At 46.0% G+C, this 23,229-nt stretch overlaps 1 protein-coding gene across 3 annotated transcripts in view; it reads right to left on the bottom strand.

Moving 5' to 3' along the window:
• LOC119972490 (putative Polycomb group protein ASXL3) overlaps window positions 1-23,229 on the bottom strand; it is a 411,440-nt gene that overhangs the window by 116,997 nt on the left and 271,214 nt on the right. For all 3 annotated transcript variants that reach the window (XM_038809261.1, XM_038809262.1, XM_038809263.1), the window contains one exon: window positions 831-959. In XM_038809261.1, coding sequence (XP_038665189.1) covers window positions 831-959 — 129 coding nt within the window. The remainder of the gene's footprint in view (window positions 1-830; window positions 960-23,229) is intronic.

Raw genomic sequence — 23,229 nt, 5'->3', positions numbered from 1 at the left:
ACTGCAATAGTTTAAGAAGATGGTTCACCATCAATTAGAGATGGGCAATAAATGTTGGTCTAACCAACGACGCCCACATCTCATAAATGAATAAAGAAAAGTTGTTGCGCAGATTAAAATTCAGAAGATGAACTGCCCTCTGTAAAATGTTTGAAAACTGCAACTTATCATTGAAATGTGTTCAGCAGCATGAACTTTCTGTACTGTCATCGTAGATATGGGCTAAACTTTCCTCAAAAACTTGTTCACTGCAGTCTGAGCATGCCTTTAATGGCATGCTAAGTCTGAATTACTGCCAAACAATCTCTCTGGCACTGCAAATTAAATTGTACAAATGTTCAACTTTTAATTAGTGTCGGAGATTTAAAAAAATTGAATTATTAAAACATTTTCTACCCGCCACTTTTATTTCTCTCTTTTAATTTAATCTTTCTTTCCTTCTCTCCATTTCACTTTGTGTTCCTGATCTGAGATTGAATTTAGTATTCTAACTATACTTCTTGGTTCAGACTGTGCACTGATCATTAATGATTTTAAAATCAGATTAGTTAAGGAAATACCTTGTTACTTGCCCTGTTCATGCAAGTGCCATTTTTCCTGTAGAGGGTGTTGCGTTCTTTAGATGTTTGGTTGCAACTCGCCAAGCACCAGCCCTCACAAAATCATGGGCAAATGTAAGTTGAATGAATATCACTTCCAACAAAATCTATCCCAATGCTTTTTAGTTTGGTAAAGGGGTGGTTTAAATTTATATTTTATTTCTTGTAGCTGACAGGTCTGAATAATAGTGAATAAACTTGCTGTGGCCTGAAGACCTCTATGAAACATACCTGAGCTGGATCTTTTCAGTCTTTTCAGATGTTGATCTGGTGTTTTAATGGGACTTGCTGAGGATCTTGGACCTTCTTTTAATTCTTTATCACAACCATTCAGCTCATCAATATTGCTTGGTTCAGATCCTGAAAAAATATAGAAAATTGACTTTGTGCTATATATTGTACTATTTTGGGTTAAACCAATTAAACTAAATTAAACAAACTGAAAGACAAATTAAAGGAGCAGTCCCTTGAAGGAGTGCTGCATCAAACATAAGGCAAGGGAAACATAAAGCATTAAATCAAAATGTGATTAAGTGGGTCAATAAAATACCCCATTCCCCGAGGTGTCCAGCGAATATAGCCGCAGTAAGGGGCAGACAATCGGGCTGGATGACCCCCTCGATCGCTCGCATCATGGACCTGTTTATGGCATGTTTGGCGAGGCTGAGGAACAGGTTCATAAGGAAGTCCCCCTTCCTCCTCAACCCCCACTCTGCCCCAGGTGGCCACAGATCAGGAAAATGGGAATGAAGTGCAAACAAAACTGAAGTCACAAATTTTGAGGAAACTTTAAAGATACAACTTCTTTATGCATTGTCCACTGATTCCACAAGGCTGAAAAAGTGCAGGCATCTTGGAAGTATATATTATCACGATACATAAGTATAGAAAGTAATTAGACAACTAGACAGATATGTGGAAGGGTATATATGTGAACATTAGGCTGGGAACTTAGTATAAGAGTGACATAAGACTGAGGATACTTCAAGCATAATCCAAACTTTGCTAAGACCCAGGGAGTACTATAATTACACAAAGATACATAACCATGATAATGCATGTAAAGTAGAAATTCGTTTAGAGTTACAGAGTTAATTGCAGGTATGGGACCAATTTGCATTCAGAAGAGACATGATCACTCTGATATGGGTGCAGCAGGATCTTGATTAGCTTTACAAAAGAAGTGCTTATTTCAACCGGAGACTAGTCTAGTCTTCTAATGAGGCATTGATACAGTAATTGTCCAGTACTGTTTGTGGCCATGTGACAAACTAAATACCTGAGCAACAAGTACAGTTGTAAAGTGTATAAATATGTACAGCAAACTTCATTCATTGAACAGTCTTCCTTGAGCTGCATCCCTCTGCATGCATAGTCTCAGAATAAAGTCTTTGTTTTGCTTGGATCTTTAATGTCCCCACGTCGTGTCGCTTGAAACACCACAACAATAACGTTTCTCACACCTGCCTTTAACATTCCAGCTCTTTGCTCCAACAGTTAATTGCAAGATAATTTGAGAATTTCTTGAAATAGATGAAGATGGACTAGTTTACGCCTACAGACACAGACTGTGGTGTCAGCTTTTAAATTCATCAGAAGTGATTGCCTATTGTTGGCACATTGTCTGTAGGTTCCGGCAATAGCAGTTCTTCATTTATAAGTCACAACATTTCCTTTATTTAGTAAATGCTTCCATTTACAGTGTTTTATTAGGTATTTTCATGAGCACTTATAAAATGCTGTCTTACTTCAAAATGAGGAACAGGGGCAGTTCTATATTTGATTTAAGAATAATTTGTCTCAGGACAAGTATTTCATCTATAACTGGTTAGTTCCAACAGGATGTTTTATTCAGCAGTTTTATTTTCTAAGTGGCTCACGTAAGTGCAGGCATTTTCAGATTAAAAACTAAGGTCCACACAGGAATGATTTTGTGCCTGCATTTTGCTTTCAGAGTGCTACATGAATAAAGAGGCATTATATTATGGCATCATAAAGGGGCGTATTATCATACTTTACTCCCCAGTGCTCCCCAGCTTTCTGCACTGTGGTTTTCTATTTCAGTGCAAGATGTCGACTTCCCTAGCAATAAGCATCTAAGAATCCAAGAACATCCTTAAAAACATCAATGTTACGAATCATAGGCGGGAGTCACCGTCGGCCGATGCCAAAATCGCGAAAAGCGATTGTGCGGAGAATAGCCTCCGACGCAAAGATCGCAGTAGGCGCCGGTTTAACGCCAAATCAGGATCCTCCGGCACCCCAAAACGGCGGAATTGCGCCATTCGCCGCGCAGTGTTTAAGTATCGTTGGCATATCATTAGCGGGCCTGACCCTCTATTCTCTGGGGCCTCCACGTTTCACTGCTGCCGATGGGCCGAGTTCCCGACGGCGCGGTTCACTTCTGGTCTCAGTGGTCAGGAACACAGTGTGGCAGCTGCGGACTGTGTCCAGCACCGCCATAGTCGGCTGGGAGTCGTGCTGCTGGCCTGGGGGGGGGGGGGGCTTCCGCTATGGTGGGGGTGGTCAGGGGGGCGGTATTTGGCAATTCGGGCCCGCGCACAGCTAGCGCAATGCATTACGGCGCATCTGCTGCAGGTCGTCGCCATGCGCATGTGCAGCCATGGACCCGGCTATGCTCCAGGTATTTATATAGTAAAACAGGGGTTTTACTCGGTGCGGCTGCTAGCCCCTTATTGGTCACAGGATCGGTGAGGATTTGCCGCCGATTCTTCCATAACGCCACAGTTCCCACGCCAACATCAGCACTTAGCCTCAAAAAATAGTGAACCCAGCCCCATGTGTTTTTAGATAGAAAAAATTCTCATTAGGTGTGCTTATGTTGTAAAACATTTAATTTATCCATGCAATGCTCATTTGTGGGTAGCATGGTATCACAGTGCCAGTTTCCCAGGTTCGATTCCCCGCTGGATCACTGTCTGTGCAGAGTCTGCACGTTCTCCCCGTGTTTGTTTGCACTGAGTGCTGAGCTTGTGGCATTTGAGTGCTACAGTGAGAGTTTGGTGACTGAGGGAGTATAAGGGTTATTTAAAGTCTAGTATTTCTTTTATTTAGTTAATTAACTTAAAAGTTGCTGTTTGGTCTATAAGAAGGTGAATTTTGAATCAGCTTTAAACAAGGTTCTACTTGGACTTACTTGCAGCTGGAGCTTGTTAATTAGTTAATTGCATTAGGCCAGTTTTTAGAAGCTAGAGTCACAGTATAAATAGGGGCTAGATACAGTGCAGACTTTGTTTGCACTGAGTGCTGAGCTTGTGGCATTTGAGTGCTACAGTGAGAGTTTGGTGACTGAGGGAGTTAGGTGAGGAGGGAGTAAGGTACTCCTTTCATTTAATTTCCTATATTTATCAAAGAGCGTGAAGGGAACCAGGAGTTTAGAGTACAGCTGACTGGGAGCAGAGTCGGAGGGCGGAGGTCCAGTTGGTCCACAGGGCAGCTAATTCTGTAAAGTAAGAGGGGATGGAGGCTAGGGCAGTTGCATGCTCCTCCTGTAGGATGTGGGTGGTGAGGGATACCACTGGTGTCCCCGCTGACTATACCTGCGGGAAGTGCACCCAACTCCAGCTCCTCAGAGACCGTGTTAAGGTACTGGAGCTGGAGCTGGATGAACTTCGGATCATCCGGGAGGCAGAGGGGGTCATAGAGAAGAGTTACAGGGAGGTAGCCACACCAAAGGTACTGGACAAGAGTAGCTGGGTTACAGTCAGGGGAAAGAAAATTAACAGGCAGACAGTGCAGGGATCCCTCGTGGCCATTCCCCTTCAAAACAAGTATACCGTTTTGGATGCTGTTGGGGGGGATGACCTACCGGGGGAAGGCCCCAGCGGCCAGGTCTCTGGCACTGAGTCTGGCTCTGGGGCTCAGAAGGGAAGGGGGGAGCATAGAAAAGCAATAGTAATAGGAGATTCAATGGTTAGGGGAATAGATAGGAGATTCTGTGGTCGCGAGCGAGACTCCCGAAAGGTATGTTGCCTCCCGGGTGCCAGGGCCAGGGATATCTCTGATCGTGTCTTCAGGATCCTGAAGGGGGAGGGTGAGCAGCCAGAAGTCGTGGTGCACATTGGTACCAACGATGTAGGTAGGAAAAAGGGTGTGGAGGTAATAAACAAGTTTAGGGAGTTAGGCTGGAAGTTAAGGGCCAGGACAGACAGAGTTGTCATCTCTGGTTTGTTGCCGGTGCCACGTGATAGCGAGGCTAGGAATAGGGAGAGAGTGCAGTTGAACACGTGGCTGCAGGAATGGTGTAGGAGGGAGGGCTTCAGGTATTTGGATAATTGGAGCGCATTCTGGGGAAGGTGGGACCTGTACAAGCAGGACGGGTTGCATCTGAACCAGAGGGGCACCAATATCCTGGGGGGGAGGTTTTCTAGTACTCTTCGGGAGGGTTTAAACTAATTTGGCAGGGGAATGGGAACCGGATCTGTAGTCCAGCAACTAAGGTAGACGATAGTCAGGACGCCAAAGCACGTAGTGATGCAGTGGGGAAGGTAACAATGACAAAGGAGAGTACTTGCAGGCAAGGAGATGGGTTGAAGTGTGTATACTTTAATGCAAGAAGCATCAGGAATAAGGTGGGTGAACTTAATGCATGGATCGGTACTTGGGACTACGATGTGGTGGCCATCACGGAAACTTGGATAGAAGAGGGGCAGAAATGGTTGTTGGAGGTCCCTGGTTATAGATGTTTCAACAAGATTAGGGAGGATGGTAAAAGAGGTGGGGGGGTGGCATTGTTAATTAGAGATAGTATAACAGCTGCAGAAAGGCAGTTCGAGGGGGATCTGCCTACTGAGGTAATATGGGTTGAAGTTAGAAATAGGAAAGGAGCAGTCACCTTGTTGGGTGTGTTCTATAGGCCCCCCAATAGCAGCAGAGATGTGGAGGAACAGATTGGGAAACAGATTCTGGAAAGGTGCAGAAGTCACAGGGTAGTAGTCATGGGCGACTTCAACTTCCCAAACATTGAGTGGAAACTCTTTAGATCAAATAGTTTGGATGGGGTAGTGTTTGTGCAGTGTGTCCAGGAAGCTTTTCTAACACAGTATGTAGATTGTCCGACCAGAGGGGAGGCCATATTGGATTTAGTACTTGGTAATGAACCAGGGCAGGTGATAGATTTGTTAGTGGGGGAGCATTTTGGAGGTAGTGACCACAATTCTGTGACTTTCACTTTAGTAATGGAGAGGGATAGGTGCGAGCAACAGGGCAAGGTTTATAATTGGGGGAAGGGTAAATACAATGCTGTCAGACAAGAATTGAAGTGCAGAAGTTGGGAACATAGGCTGTCAGGGAAGGACACAAGTGAAATGTGGAACTTGTTCAAGGATCAGGTACTGCGTGTCTTTGATATGTATGTCCCTGTCAGGCAGGGAAGAGATGGTCGAGTGAGGGAACCATGGTTGACAAGAGAGGTTGAATGTCTTGTTAAGAGGAAGAAGGAGACTTATGTAAGGCTGAAGAAACAAGGTTCAGACAGGGCGCTGGAGGGATACAAGATAGCCAGGAGGGAACTGAAGAAAGGGATTAGGAGAGCTAAGAGAGGGCATGAAAAATCCTTGGCGGGTAGGATCAAGGAAAACCCCAAGGCCTTTTACACATACGTGAGAAATATGAGAATGACTAGAGTGAGAGTAGGTCCGATTAAGGACAGTAGCGGGAGATTGTGTATTGAGTCTGAAGAGATAGGAGAGGTCTTGAACAAGTATTTTTCTTCAGTATTTACAAATGAGAGGGGCCATATTGTTGGAGAGGACAGCGTGAAGCAGACTGATAAGCTTGAGGAGATACTTGTCAGGAAGGAAGATGTGTTGCGCGTTTTGAAAAACTTGAGGATAGACAAGTCCCCCGGGCCTGACGGGATATATCCAAGGATTCTATGGGAAGCAAGAAATGAAATTGCAGAGCCGTTGGCAATGATCTTTTCATCCTCGCTGTCAACAGGGGTGGTACCAGAGGATTGGAGAGTGGCGAATGTCGTGCCCCTGTTCAAAAAGGGAATAGGGATAACCCTGGGAATTACAGGCCAGTTAGTCTTACTTCGGTGGTAGGCAAAGTAATGGAAAGGGTACTGAGGGATAGGATTTCTGAGCATCTGGAAAGGCATTGCTTGATTAGGGATAGTCAGCACGGATTTGTGAGGGGTAGGTCTTGCCTTACAAGTCTTATTGAATTCTTTGAGGAGGTGACCAAGCATGTGGATGAAGGTAAAGCAGTGGATGTAGTGTACATGGATTTTAGTAAGGCATTTGATAAGGTTCCCCATGGTAGGCTTATGCAGAAAGTAAGGAGGCATGGGATAGTGGGAAATTTGGCCAGTTGGATAACAAACTGGCTAACCGATAGAAGACAGAGAGTTGTGGTGGATGGCAAATATTCAGCCTGGAGCCCAGTTATCAGTGGCGTACCGCAGGGATCAGTTCTGGGTCCTCTGCTGTTTGTGATTTTCATTAACGACTTGGATGAGGGAGTTGAAGGGTGGGTCAGTAAATTTGCAGATGATACGAAGATTGGTGGAGTTGTGGATAGTGAGGAGGGCTGTTGTCGGCTTCAAAGAGACATAGATAGAATGCAGAGCTGGGCTGAGAAGTGGCAGATGGAGTTTAACCCTGACAAGTGTGAGGTTGTCCATTTTGGAAGGACAAATCTGAATGCGGAATACAGGGTTAATGGTAGGGCTCTTGGCAATGTGGAGGAGCAGAGAGATCTTGGGGTCTATGTTCATTGTTCTTTGAAAGTTGCCACTCAAGTGGATAGAGCTGTGAAGAAGGCCTATGGTGTGCTAGCGTTCATTAGCAGAGGGATTGAATTTAAGAGCCGTGAGGTGATGATGCAGCTGTACAAAACCTTGGTCAGGCCACATTTGGAGTACTGTGTGCAGTTCTGGTCACCTCATTTTAGGAAGGATGTGGAAGCTTTGGAAAAGGTGCAAAGGAGATTTACCAGGATGTTGCCTGGAATGGAGAGTAGGTCTTATGAGGAAAGGTTGAGGGTGCTAGGCCTTTTCTCATTAGAACGGAGAAGGATGAGGGGCGACTTGATAGAGGTTTATAAGATGATCAGGGGAATAGATAGAGTAGATAGTCAGAGACTTTTTCCCCGGGTGGAACACACCATTACAAGGGGACATAAATTTAAGATAAATGGTGGAAGATATAGAGGGGATGTCAGAGGTAGGTTCTTTACCCAGAGAGTAGTGGGGGCATGGAATGCACTGCCTGTGGTAGTAGTTGAGTCGGAAAATTTATGGACCTTCAAACGGCTATTGGATAGGTACTTGGATTAGGGTAGAATAAGGGAGTGTAGGTTAACTTCTTAAGGGCAGCACGGTAGCATTGTGGATAGCACAATTGCTTCACAGCTCCAGGGTCCCAAGTTCGATTTCGACTTGGGTCACTGTCTGTGTGGAGTCTGCACATCCTCCCCGTGACTGCGTGGGTTTCCTCCGGGTACTCCGGTTTCCTCCCACAGTCCAAAGATGTGCAGGTTGGGTGGATTGGCCATGACAAATTGTCCAAAATTCTATGATTAACCTAGGACAAAAGTTCGGCGCAACATCGTGGGCCGAAGGGCCTGTTCTGTGCTGTATTTCTCTATCTATCTGTGTGGGTTTCCTCCAGGTGCTCCGATTTCCTCCCACAGTCCAAAGATGTGCAGGTTAGGTGGATTGGCCATGATAAATTGTCCTTCGTGTCCAAAAAGGTTAGGAGGGGTTACTGAGTTAGGGTGGAAGTGAGGGCTTAAGTTGGTCGGTGCAGACTCGATGGACCAAACTGCATGTTCTATGTTTCTATGTTTGTGAGCCTGCCTGATATGATTGAGTGATACAGGTCAATCCATCCGTCCAAAACAAACCTGAAATTTGGAGTTAGGTCCTAAAGTTGAGAGCTGAGCATAATCAAAGACAAATGGATCAATTGAAAAATATGGAACACTCGATGGTCAGTAATCCCTGCATGCATGCTATTTTCATATTGTTTGCTGAACACTAGATGGCTCCTTGCTGGGAGTAAGCCCATTATGGTAATTTGTTGAATATTTTCTCTCACCTTACTTTGCCTTTCTTTGATGAAATATTGTGGAAGGTCGAGAAATAAAAGCAGATAGTTATTACTATGCCAAGTTGAGTGTTTATTAAAACAGAACTGTAAATTAATTCTCGTTCCCAATTCTCCAGAAAATTAAGATCTGACAAATAAGGAATTGCTGGGTGCTGTGTTACAATAGGTTGTACTCGATAACAAAGGTCTGCCTTGTCTTTCCAGTGACCTTAATTGATTTGTTTTTGTTTGAGCAATACTGTAGAGACAAACAGGGTTCTGGAAATGTCAGATGGATGCACTGAAGGTATCTTTTATTTTGCTGCAATAATCAGTGGCATTGTAGACAGTGCTAATGCCAAACATTTTCTTTGCTTATCTCAAGTGTCAGACTGTAGATTCAGATTACTCATACTACTGTGAGTACAATACTTTGTAAAATTATTCAGCTTATCTGGTACCAAAACCTTTAACTTAGTAGTTTGTCAACACATTAATGAACAAAGTAATGGGCCATATTTACAAGTAAATTGGTGCTTGCACCATCATTTCTTCAATGTTTCATCAATCGTTAAATGATATCTGAAATAATCACAACCAAACTACATTTTTAGAATGGTAAGAAAATAGCAAAACATGGTTCTATACTTTTGTTTCATAAAAACTAATTGAGAAACATATGGGGCGCGATGGAACGGTCACGCTGCGCCCGAAAAGCAGCTTGCTGCAGCGTGGCTGATAGAAGCCGGGAGACCTGCTCCTGGAATCTACCCGGCTCACAATACCTCGCGAGATCTAATGCAATCTCGCGAGACGTTGCAATGTAACTCCCACCCATACTTTTAGGCAAATCTGCATATTAAATTGAGACAACTAATCTCACTTTAATGTGCAGTTTCCCGAGGTACCCGAGACGTTGGAATCTACCACCTTCACCTCAGAGACCTTGGGTGAGCGCCGTTCAGTACTTGTCTCCTTTTGACGAGTCCATCAGGAAGGATCCGGGTATGAGAGGGGTGACGATCCCAGGCAGCGGAGGCACGCAAGTCAAAGCCTCCCTGTACATGGACGACGTCGCCGTCTTCTGCTCGGATCCCGCGTCTGTACGCAGGCTCTTGGACACCTGCGGCCAGTTTGAACTGGCCTCAGGAGCCAAGGTGAACCGCGGCAAGAGCGAGGCCATGTTCTTTGGGAACTGGGCCGACCGATCCTTTGTCCCCTTCACGGTCAGGTCAGATTACCTGAAAGTGCTGGGGATATGGTTCGGAGCGGCTGGGGCGTGCACCAAAAACTGGGAGGAGCGCATCGCTAAAGCAAAACAGAAACTGGGCTGGCGGGAGCAAGGCTCCCTCTCCATTGCGGACAAAACACTGGTCATCAGGTGTGAAGTACTCTCGGTGTTACTGTACGTGGCGCAGGTCTGGCCCATCACTTGGACCTACGCCGCAGCAGTCACCCGGGCCATCTTCAAATTCATTTGGAGATCCAAGATGGACCGGGTCCGAAGAGACATAATGTACAAGCCTCTAGATAAAGGAGGGAGGAACGTACCCAACGCCGCCCTCATCCTGATGGCCACCTTTGTGTGCAACTGCATCAAGCTGTGCGTAGACCCCGGGTATGAAAACACCAAGTGTCACTACATACTGAGGTTCTACCTGTCCCCGGTGTTGCGAAGGATGCGCCTGGCCTCATTGCCGCGGAATGCTTCAAGCAGTTGGACCGTGCCGAAACACCTGTCCTTCGTGGAAAAATTTTTGAAGAAAAACACCTTTGACCACAAAGCAATGAAGCAGTGGTCAGCACGTAATGTCCTCGAGACCCTCAGAGAAAAGGAGACTGTGGAGGACGTTGGATGGTTCCCAGAGCAGACTGTCAGAGCCATCTGGCAGAAGCCTCATCACCAGAACTTTCAAACAAGCACCAAGACCTAGCTTGGCTGGTGGTGAGAAGGGCCCTCCCTGTCAGATTCTTCATGTACACCCGAAGGCTCAGCATCAATGCACGCTGCCCTCGGAATGGATGTGGGGGAAATGAGACAGCCACACACCTCCTTGTGGAATGTGCCTTTGCAAAGCAGGTCTGGAGTGAGATGCAGTGGTATCTGTCAAGGTTCATCCCGAGCAGCTCAGTAACACAGGACTCTGCTCTACGGACTGTTTCCAGGGACACACACTGAGACAAACATCAACTGCTGCTGGAAGGTCATCAACTCGGTGAAAGACGCTCTTTGGTCTGCCCGAAACTTGCTGATCTTCCAGTGCAAAGAATTGTCCTCGACCGAGTGTTGCAGACTGGCACATTCCAAGGTCCAGGACTACGTGCTGAGGGATGCACTCAAGCTTGGGGCAGCTGCCACCAAGGCACAATGGGGAAAGACCACAGTGTAAGGTCTTACCAACAAATGTACACCGAGGGGTTGGTAACAGTGTAAAACCCCTCAGCCCGGGTCTTCAATACCACAATGTATGAAAGAAGCAAAACAATGTAAATATTTAAGAAAGAACTGTAACTTATTGTAGGATACGTATGTAACGTTATCCCAATTGAATTGAAGAAAGACAAATGAATGTAACTCGGATGGAAATGCACAGTGAAGACAATTTGAAACGTTCTGTAAAGTTTATGATAAATTTTATGAATAAAGTATATTTTTTTGGAAAAAAAAACTTGTCTCCAATGCCTGCGACCAGTTTGAACTGGCCTCGGGAGCCAAGGTAAACCGCGGCAAGAGCGAGGCCATGTTCTTTGGGAACTGGGCCAACCGGTGCTTTGTCCCCTTCACTGTCAGGTCAGATTACCTGAAGATGCTGGGGATATGGTTCGGAGCGGCTGGGGCGTGTACCAGAAACTGGGAGGAGCGCATTGCCAAGGCAAGACAGAAACTGGGCTGGTGGGAGCAACGCTCCCTCTCCATTGCGGGCAAAACCCTGGTCATCAGGTGTGAGGTACTCTCGGTGTTACTGTACGTAGCGCAGGTCTGGCCCATTACCCGACACGACGCAGCTGCAGTCACCCGGGCTATCTTCAAATTCATCTGGAGATCCAAGATGGACCGTTTCCGAAGGGACGCCATGTACAAACCTCTGGATAAAGGAGGGAGAAACGTACCCAACGTCTCCCTCATCCTGATGGCCACCTTTGTGTGCAGCTGCATCAAGCTGTGCGTGGACCCCCAGTATGCAAAGACCAAGTGTCACTACGTACTGAGGTTCTACCTGTCCCCGGTGTTACGAAGGATGGGCCTGGCCTCATTGCCGCGGAACGCTCCAAGTAGTTGGACCGTGCCGTACCACCTGTCCCTCGTGGAAAAAGTTTTGAAGAAAAACACCTTTGACCACAAGGCAATGAAGCAGTGGTCAGCATGTAATGTCCCCAAGGCCCTCAGGGAAAAGGAGACTGTGGAGGACGTTGGATGGTTCCCTGAGAAGACTGTCAGAGTCATCTGGCAGAACGCCTCATCACCAGAACTTACAAACAAGTACCAAGACCTAGCTTGGCTGGTGGTGAGAAGGGCTCTCCCCGTCAGATTCTTCATGTACATCCGAAGGCTCAGCACCGTTGCACACTGCCCTCAGAGTGGCTGTGGGGGAAATTAGATGGTCACCCACCTCCTTGTGGAATGTGCCTTTGCAAAGAAGGTCTGGAGAGAGATGCAGTGGTATTTGTCAAGGTTCATCCCGAGCAGCTCTGTGACACAGGACTCTGTGCTCTACGGACTGTTTCCAGGGACACACACCGAAACAAACATCAACTGCTGCTGGAAGGTCATCAACTCGGTGAAAGATGCTCTTTGGTCTGCCCCTCACCTGTTGATCTTCCAGTGCAAAGAATTGTCCTCGACCGAGTGTTGCAGACTGGCACATTCCAAGGTCCAGGACTACATGCTGAAGGACGCACTGAAGCTTGGGGCAGCTGCCGCCAAGGCGCACTGGGGAAAGACCACTGTGTAAGGTCTTACCACCAAATGTACACCTAGGGGCTGGTAACTGTGTAAAACCCCTCGGTCTGTGTCATTAACACTCCAATGTATAAAAGAAACATGACAACGTAAATATTTAAGAAAGAATTGTAACGTAAAGAGGGATATGTGTGTAATGTCATCCCAATTGAATGGAAGAAAGTCAAGGGAATGTGTAACTTTGATGGAAATGTAGTCACAATTTGAAATGTTCTGTAATGTTTATTATAGATTTTATTAATAAAGTATACTTTTTGAAAAAAAACTGGTCTCCACAAATAGGGACCAGATGGAACGGCACTCCGGGGGTCTCCCAGGGGATTGGAGGCCACCAGTGCATGCCCTTTGGGCAGGGTGGTATCCTGGCACTGGCACTCTTGCTACACTGAGGAGCTATGGTGAGCCAAGCTCCTCAGTGCACACAACAGGCTATGTGCAGCCTTGGCTGAGCGTTCCCCGCTGAGGCCCCCATCTAATCCGGGTGTCATTTTATTGCAATATGTTTCTCGACACTATGAGCGCCAGGAAACACGAGGCAAGACACACTCACTATGGGAATTTGTTCCCATTTAGTTAAATCGCATCCATGGTGTTTTCAATCGGCAGTATATTTTTCTCCAGCAGGATTTTAGTAAACCATAATAGTATATGAAAAGAATGCCTGAGTGATAGTCATCATCATTCCCCACCACTACATCTCCATTTAGGATCTTTCCTAGGGAATTCAAACCTTCTGATCAGCAATATCAAAGTCCAGCTCTTTGGCAATAGTAAAAGGCTGCAGCAAGCTACAAATTTTCATAATCAATGATCTGGAACATATTATGTAGTGGTGGAGTCATTATCCATGGGAGCAAGCAAGAGTGTTTGTCATCCAGAAGCTCCCTTTCAATAAATCGTTTTCCCTGTTGATTTTCAATGAAAATGAAAAAAAAATGAAAATCGCTTATTGTCACGAGTAGGCTTCAATGAAGTTACTGTGAAAAGCCCCTAGTCGCCACATTGCGGCGCCTGTCCGGGGAGGCTGGTACGGGAATCGAACCGTGCTGCTGGCCTGCTTGGTCTGCTTTATAAGCCAGCGATTTAACCTTGTGAGCTAAACCAGCCCCTATATGAAAAGTCCACGGCAACTTTCACCATATTGGCCACTCGCTCTCATGCTCAGTTTGTAGAGCAAGGCAGAATCCGACCCAACCCTACCCTGTGAAAATGGTTGAGGAATGTTTTCTGAAAGCATACACAGGATTTTGGGTGACATCAATTGCACTCTGGTCTTTGAGAAAACTGCAATCAAATAAATCTCAATATTTATCTCCTGGCACTATCTTGCTGTGGTGGCAAAGGTGATGAATTTCCCAGCTCTCCTATAAAGTGCATCAGTGGTCTGATAAATGTTCTGCCCATACTGCAGTCTGGCTGATAATGCAGAGATCACCATGGCTGTCTGAAATGGGTCACTGCCATAAAACGTTTGTGTCAAAGATGCCTTCATAAGTCTTTCTCTCTCCCTCTCTCTTCTTGCTCTCTCTCTGGCAGTCTCTCGAAGTGAGGAGGATGCTTGCACGTGGAATCTTTTAAGCCAGGGGACTGTTGCACTCCAGCTACTACATGGTTCTGGCTGTCCTAGAAGCTATCCCGCTCAAGCTACTTGCTATTGGCGTATTGATAGGAATTACAGGTTGATAATTAACTGTCTGGCAATGTTATTAATGCACCTTCCGTGACCTCCATAGCTACTGAGAGCATAATCTAAGGAGATGAACTGGGCTATGCAGTAGGTGGCAATGCATTGTTTCTTTCATGAACTGCACTTACCAAAATCTCCTCAATAATGTCCTCATAGAACATACAGGCAGCACAGGTTGTATGTGTTGTGGATACACAATAATATTTAATGGGCTGCAACCTCCTTAAATGCTGTATATTTTCGGACTTCTGGTTTCCGTAAGTTAGAAATAATCAAACTTCAGACTCAAGGGGAGCACAGAAGCACAAGTGGCTAGCACTGTGGCTTCACAGTGCCAGGGTCCCAGATTCGATTCCCCGCTAGGTCACTGTCTGTGTGGAGTCTGCACGTTCTCCCCATGTCTGCGTGGGTTTCCTCCGGATGCTCCGGTTTCCTCCCACAGTCCAAAGACGTGCAGGTTAGGTGGATAGGCCATGCTAAATTGCCCTTAGTGTCCAAAAAGTTTAGATGGGGATATTGGGGTACGGGGATAGGGTGGAAGTGAGGGCTTAAATGGGTCGGTGCAGAGTCGATGGGCCGAATGGCCTCCTTCTGCACTGTATGTTCTATGTTCAAAATGCTGGTGCTTCATTGCGTATGTTTCTTGCTGTTCTCTATGTGGCTAATGGACTGTTCTAGAGCTATATTATTGCTTGGCACTTGACAGGAGTACAACAGTAAATGTGGCACCCTGGATGTACGTTCACAAAACAATTCATTTCTAGCTCTTAATCAATCATGTTACAATACCTCTTCCTTTAAAAATATAATGGGCCGTAACTTCCTCTGAGTGGCAACCAGGGTCAGATTGCCACTCCATTCCCACATACCCATGCCAAATTTCTTCCGTGCCTGTCTTGACCGACCTTCCAACTCAGGCTGGGTGAGATCCAGGCAGCACAGCAGTCTCTGAAACCCAGCGTCGCAGTATCCATGCCGCACAGCAGTCTCTGAAACCCAGCGTCGCAGTATCCATGCAGCACAGCAGTCTCTGACACCCAGCGTCGCAGTATCCATGCAGCACAGCAGTCTCTGAAACCCAGCGTCGCAGTATCCATGCAGCACAGCAGTCTCTGACACCCAGCATTGCAGTATCCATGCAGCACAGCAGTCTCTGAAACCCAGCGTCGCAGTATCCATGCAGCACAGCAGTCTCTGAAACCCAGCATTGCAGTATCCATGCAGCACAGCAGTCTCTGACACCCAGCCTCGCAGTATCCAGGCAGCACAGCAGTCTCTGAAACCCAGCATTGCAGTATCCATGCAGCACAGCAGTCTCTGACACCCAGCATCGCAGTATCCATGCAGCACAGCAGTCTCTGACACCCAGCGTCGCAGTATCCATGCAGCACAGCAGTCTCTGACGCCCAGCGGCGCAGTATCCAGGCAGCACAGCAGTCTCTGAAACCCAGCGGCGCAGTATCCAGGCAGCACAGCAGTCTCTGACGCCCAGCGGCGCAGTATCCAGGCAGCACAGCAGTCTCTGACACCCAGCGTCGCAGTATCCATGCAGCACAGCAGTCTCTGACACCCAGCGGCGCAGTATCCATGCAGCATAGCAGACTCTGAAGCCCAGCGTCGCAGTATCCATGCAGCACAGCAGTCTCTGACGCCCAGCGGCGCAGTATCCAGGCAGCACAGCAGTCTCTGAAGCCCAGCGTCGCAGTATCCACGCAGCACAGCAGTCTCTGACACCCAGCGTCGCAGTATCCAGGCAGCACAGCAGTCTCTGAAACCCAGCATTGCAGTATGCATGCAGCACAGCAGTCTCTGACACCCAGCGTCGCAGTATCCAGGCAGCACAGCAGACTCTGAAGCCCAGCGTCGCAGTATCCATGCAGCACAGCAGACTCTGAAGCCCAGCGTCGCAGTATCCAGGCAGCACAGCAGTCTCTGACACCCAGCGTCACAGTATCCATGCAGCACAGCAGTCTCTGACACCCAGCGGCGCAGTATCCAGGCAGCACAGCAGTCTCTGACACCCAGCGTCGCAGTATCCATGCAGCACAGCAGTCTCTGACACCCAGCGTCGCAGTATCCATGCAGCACAGCAGTCTCTGACACCCAGCGTCGCAGTATCCATGCAGCACAGCAGTCTCTGAAACCCAGCGTCGCAGTATCCATGCAGCACAGCAGTCTCTGACACCCAGCGTCGCAGTATCCATGCAGCACAGCAGTCTCTGGCACCCAGCGTCACAGTCCAGCAGAATCAGATTGAAGAAGGAAACAATCCCTTTTTACTGCACTAGCTGCCGTATACCAGGTAGGTTTAATGGGCCAATTAAAATTGACAGGCTAGGGAGAAGACATTTTGAGTTCACAATTTGAGTTCAATATGACTTCTTCCTCCACAGATACTGCCAGACATGCTGAACATTTCCAGCGCTTTCTGCTTTGATTAAAGCACTGGCGGAATTCTCTGCAGCCCCATGCCGAAATCGGGAACGGTGATCAGGCGGAGAATGGCTACCGAGGTCAGAATCGGGGCAGACGCTGGTTTGACGCCCCCTTCCAAATCGGTGTCAGCGGGACACGCTCCGCGTGCAGCCGCAACACCGTTGGTGTGTCATCAGCCGGCCCACCTACGATGCTCCACCTCCAAAGAGCCAGGTTCCCGATGGCGCAGGCCGTGAGCCTGACATGCCGGCTGCGGACACTGTTCAGCGCCGCCACACTCGGCCGAGATTCGTGCTGCTGCACAGGGGGCTTCTGCTAGGGCTGAGGGGAGTGCTGGGGGGTGGCCAAGGGGTGGGCTGTGGGGTCGGGGTGGGCGGGCATGCAGTTGAGCATGGCCGGTACCATGTTTCCCGGCACGACCGATGGGGATGTACACGTGTGCGGCTGCAGCTTGTCAGCCCCGCGCTTGCGCGGCCCAGGACCCGGCGATTCTCCACCCATTCTCCACGCGATCCACAAGTGTTCCATGCAGGGTTGGTGCTAGCCCCTCCTTCACCTGAGGAAGGAGCAGTGCTCTGAAAGCTAGTGTTTGAAACAAACATGTTGGACTTTAACCTGGTGTTGTAAGACTTCTTACTGTCTTCAATTCCAGCTCAGAAAACACTTTGCTTCAGATTTAATTCTCATAAGGTAGAGAAAGAGCCAATGCCATACCTTGTTTTCTCTTTCCCAAGGCAGTTACCTTAGTCTACATAAAAACGGCACTTCTCCATTGGTCGTACAATCCCCTTTCAGAAAATAAGGGGAGATAGGCATAACCGGCCATCTTTATCCTAGGTTCAGCCATATATATACTTTTTTTTTCTCACTCACTCCTTTGTTGGGACTGGAAAAGTTGTATCTTTCAACCCTTCACATTTGCACAGCAACCATCCTCTGCTACCACTGCTGTTGTATAAAGAATCAAAAGTTCTGCTACTTCTCACAAACACCTTTATTTCCCTTTAACACGACTCTGTACAAAACTCTATCATCACATCACATGCCCCAAAGGCCACCTGAAGCTTCTTTACAGATCAGTGTCAATTATTGGATACTTAACTTAAATTAGACATTTAACTGGAATGTCTCTTAACCCATTCCTTAACACATATAAATGCTATCCTCAGTGCACTAATTCTTCAATATAATTCAGCATTACATTTGTTTCAAATATTTTGATTTTTTACTCACAGACATTCACTGCCACCATGTTATGTCTTCTGGTCCCATAAGTTAGAAATAATCACATTTTAAAATACTGGAGCTTCATTGAGTGTATTTCTTGCTGCTCTGCATATGGCTGGTGGACTGATAGACTGATGTTGCTCAGCATTAGACTGGTGTGCAACAGTAAATGTGGCAGCCTAGATGTAAATCCCCATTACAATTAGTTCCTGGTTCTTTATGGATATTATAACATACTTTACAACAGTATGACTCCTCTTTTCTTAATACTGTATTGCTCATGAGAATGGTGTACAGTGCTTACCTATAGGGAATGCCAAACCTACTTCCTTCAATCAACCGCGCAACCTCAAACAAACCATTGTTTTCAGCAAACTACCCAACCTTCAGAACAGCGACCACAACACCACACAACCCTGCCATGGCATTCTCTGCAAGACATGCCAGATCATCGACATGGATACCACCATTACACGTGAGAACACCACCCACCAGGTACGCGGTACATACTCGTGTGACTCGGCCAACATTGTCTACCTCATACACTGCAGGAAAGGATGTCCCGAAGCGTGGTACATTTGTAAGACCATGCAGACGCTGCGACAACGGATGACCGAACATAGTGTGACAATCGCCAGGCAGGCAGGCTAGTCAGGGAACATTTCAGCAGTCAAGGGCATTCAGCCTCTGATTTCCGGGTAAGAGTACGGCCTCGAACGGGACGTTGGATTCATGTCGCATTACATCATCCCCCACCATCTGGCCTGGGCTTGCGAAATCCTACAATTGGCTTGAGACAATTCACACCTCTTTAACCTGGGATTACCCCTCTCTCTGGATCTGTAAAGACTTGATTACCTGCAAATGCTTGCATTCAAAGCATTGTCTTGCATCTTTGACTTTGCCTATATATATATTTCTGGAATCTACCTCTTTGTTCACCTGAGGAAGGGGCAGTACTCCGAAAGCTAGTGGTTTGAAACAAACCTGTTGGACTTTAACTTGGTATTGTAAGACTTCTTACTGTACTTCCTAGAAGCCATCTTTGGAGATTGGTAGTTGCGGGCATAAAAACTGCTGGTGATGTGACTTTGATAAAGAGACTAATTAACAAGTCCAGGTTTCAATTGTTGGAATGAAAATGTATTTTGTTGTATTGCTTGTTTGGCCCTTGTTCCGCACTGTAACCAATCACTAATTGTTGATGTACCGTTTGTCAATGTACTCTGTCGTTTATTCTCTTGTCTACTATGTACATACTGTGTACAGTCCCTTGACCGCAGAAAAATACCTTACACTGTACTTCGCTACATGTGACAATAAATATCAATCGATGTTAACATGACATTTATTTCCAAGCTACAGAAACCATAGTCAAACACTTAAGACCATTTAGGCTCAGAATTTCTTCATTTTGCATGCCTTAGCAGATGATGCACTTTGTATTTCTCAGTCTGAGCTACAGTGAGTGCAATACAGATGTAAAAGCAGGAAATCTGGAACTGCAAGATCATTGTCCTTCATTACCATTAAATAACATACGGACACTTGGAACTCAGGGACCCAGGGATGGCATTTAGATTGCAAGGTATCTCAGGGAACCAATTTAATGGTGGACAACAGGCAGAAACCGCTCATGCTTGACTTTGCTGTCACAAAAATGTTCTTGCCTTGTTTATCTGTCCCAAAAGTGGTAAGGAAATTCATCCCAAGTTCTGTGTTGTTGCGAAGTTGATGTTGCCTTACAGGAATGGTCATTAATGCTAAACGTCTGTGGAATGTCTGAATGTAACAACAATAATTACCTTTCTATTTTCTGGAGGATAATGAATAATATGATACTTGTTAAATTTTGAAACCATTTGTGTCTAAATTTTTAGTCTATCCTCTTAAATCTTAAAAGCGTACTGCAATCCAGTGAGCAATAATGTTGCGTGATGCACAGGGTGTCACAAAAATCTGCCAAACCATTTGAGAATTGCACTGTAATGCTGTCATGGTTCAATGCAGGCATCTGATGCACAACTTCAGTGCACTGATGGCTATTATGCTGCTGGCTGATATGCTTCAGAAAGCATTTGTAGATAACCACCATCACCCATCCTCAAAGATTTTAGGTCCACCTTAAACCTACTATAAGATTATGATAAAATGAATCAGTCATGACAAGGCTGTGGCAAAGGAGCAACTGTACATACAATATTCATTCCATCACAAATCGTATGAAAATCATTGCATGAAATCTTTTCATGTTGTAGTAGCAATTTAATCCAATATGCAAGTGGAATAAATTGGGCCTAGAACTTTAAGATAAATCAGCATGACAAATACGGTAAATAAAAATATTGTGTTTGGAGTGGAGCCATAGAAAAGCGAATGAATCATTCAATTGATTAACAAAGCAAAATCTGATTAATATTCCAAAAGGCAGACTGGTTTATGCCTTCAGCTGGCATTGTGGAGATTAGACAATCCTTCAGCCTGAAATATATATATATTGTATACAGACCATTGAAAGAGCGATACCCAATTAGTCCCACTGCCATGCTCTTTCCTCATAGCCTGTATTTTTCCTTATCTAGCATTTATCCTATTACTTTTTGAAAATTAATATTGAATCTGCTTCCATCACACCTTCCGTCAGTGCATTCTAGATTAAAGTACCATGCCTGAAATTTTTCTTAATAATCTCTGAATGGAATACTTTTGGGGAAAAATTATTTTTACTTATTACAGCAAGTATTATTTAAACATCCCTTTGCTTACAAAGTCACTTGAAAACCGACTGAAAGTGAAGCACTTGCAGTGGAGCAAGAACAAATGGAAGAAAATAATACAGGAGAGATAATGCTTCCAACACCACAGCTACAAAATATTACAACCTGCAAGTAAGGGGAAAGTTAAGGAAGGAAATGAAATTAAATCCACTCTAAGCAGCATTTTATGTAGTGGTTAAAATGGTAGAATATGAAGAACGGAATGCCCAGGAGATCCATAGGTACCTAAAGGTATAACTGGTGCACCTACCATTATACAACCCACCACATCTGCATGTCTTAGCACCAGCCTCCAAGGAAAAGAACAACTGCTTTAATTACCTGCACATGACCAGGGAGCCAGTGCTCAGCTATCAAAGCTGAAATCTGCTACAAGCACCTGCAGCCAACCTGCAATAAAGATATGCACAACAAGTGGCATTCATAGTCACCACACCCTCAACAATTCTACATCTGACTAACTCCAAGCTAGTACAGCTTTATCAGTGTAACTAATTATTTTCTTCTCCACGAAGAACAGCAGAAGCATGACATTTTTGCCCAAATCTATCACACTGTCATTGGTAGTTCCTGTCAGCACAGTTTGCTCCTCCTCACCTGTACACTGTTTCTCTAGGTGGCATTGGGTGGCATGATGGCAGTGGTAAGCATTCTACCTCACAAAGCCAGGTTTGATTCTGAACTTGGGTGATTGTGTGGAGTTTTCACGTTCTCCCCGTGTCTGCGTTGGATTCCTCCGGGTGCTCCAGTTTCCTCCCCACAGTCCAAAGATGTGCAGGTTAGGTGGATTGGCCATGCTAAATTGCCCCTTAGTGTCCAAACATATGTAGGCTAGGTTACAGGGTTGCAGTGATAGGGTAGGGGAGTGAGCCTAGGTAGGGTGGTCTTTTGGAGGATCAATGCAGACTTGATGGGCCGAATGACCTCCTTTTGTTCTATAGGCAGTCTACGATACATGCTCAATAACTACATTTTCAGAATTTGAATAGCCCAATTAATGAGGGGGTGTTGTGATGGGTTCCTGTTCCAAATTATAGCAGGTTGATAAACTTTTCCAAACGCATAATCACAAAAAAGAAACAGTTGTATGAAGGGCTATTTTGATGTTTGTATGTATATTTATGTGGCTGTGAGTATGAAGGAAGAAATGACATAAAACCAAGTCAGTACTACGCCTGTGTTTGGAGGAATCTTATGGTTTCACCGTTCCTTCACCTCTTATATGCAAGGATTTGCAGGCTGGCATCTCTCAATGGAGCCAATGCCATGGTATTTCTGAGTCCTCTGCCAATTTGGATCTGTTTCCTTGCCGTACATGCCATCTAATATTGACTATATGGTAAAGGAGCTTCTCCGATCCTCTTGTGGGGGACACGCGTCGTGGTTCCCAAAAAGGGGCAAGGTCCCATCCTGGTGGACCTTCAAAACGGGCATCCCGGGGTGTTGAAGATAAAAATGCTTGCCTGCAGCTATGGCTGGTGGCTGGGCACATATGCGGAGAGCGAATGGCTCGCCCACTACTTCAGTGCCAAGAGTAGCAGAAACGGCTGCTGGCAGCACGAGGGAGTGGCCACAGCACCCGTTGACTCACCTCCACAACTACTTTGTTCCCTTTTCAAGGATCGATGTTCCTTATCATCATTGATGACCAGTTGAAGTGGCTAGATGTCCATTGTATGCCATCGATGACCTCCAAAGCACCAATTGAGAAACTCCGATTTTCCTTCAGCGCCCACAGCATACGTTTTCGGTTTGGATAATGGAACACCCTTTACCAGTGTGGGGGTTTCATGTGGACAAATGGGGTACTCCACATTTGCACCACACCATATCACCCCGTGTCAAATAGGTTGGTTAAGCGAGGAGTCCAAACATTCAAACATGGGATGGGTAAACAGATGACGGGGTCCCTCGATATGCGGTTAGCATGTTTTCTTTTTTGTTACCGGACCACACTTCACGCTGCCACCGGCGTTGTGCCAGCAGAACTACTCGTGGTTTGTCGACTAGGGACTCTGTTTTGCCTCGTACTGCCCGATATCGGCAGGAAGATTCTCTACGGTCAGAGATGGTTAGAATATGAATCTGTGCGCCACTCCGACATTTCCCACCTGGGGAAACGGTGTGGGTGTGTGTGGGGGAGAGAAAGGTGTATGTATTCAATTTAAGAATCAGCTTTCCAGCACCTCACCTTTTGTCATCTTCAATGGGAGGAATGACTTGCATATTCTTTAAATAAGAGAACTTTAATTGTTACCAGATTAGCCACTCCTAAAGTGGTTATGATCGAATGGCGGAGCAGACTCGATGGGCCGAATAGCCTATTTCTGCTCCTATATTTTATGGGTTAATGTTAAGGGGCCATGGGTGGATGGCTCTGGCTAGGGCTTAATGTGAGGGGCCATGTAGCTGGCTGTGACTGTGTGCCTCTTTCCAGTTCTTAATATAGCACAAATATGAACTATTGTTAATAAAACAAATCACC

Source organism: Scyliorhinus canicula, chromosome 10, assembly GCF_902713615.1.
Source record: "Scyliorhinus canicula chromosome 10, sScyCan1.1, whole genome shotgun sequence".
In the NCBI taxonomy this organism is placed as follows: Eukaryota; Metazoa; Chordata; class Chondrichthyes; order Carcharhiniformes; family Scyliorhinidae; genus Scyliorhinus; species Scyliorhinus canicula.
This window is presented reverse-complemented; position numbering and strand designations above follow the sequence as displayed.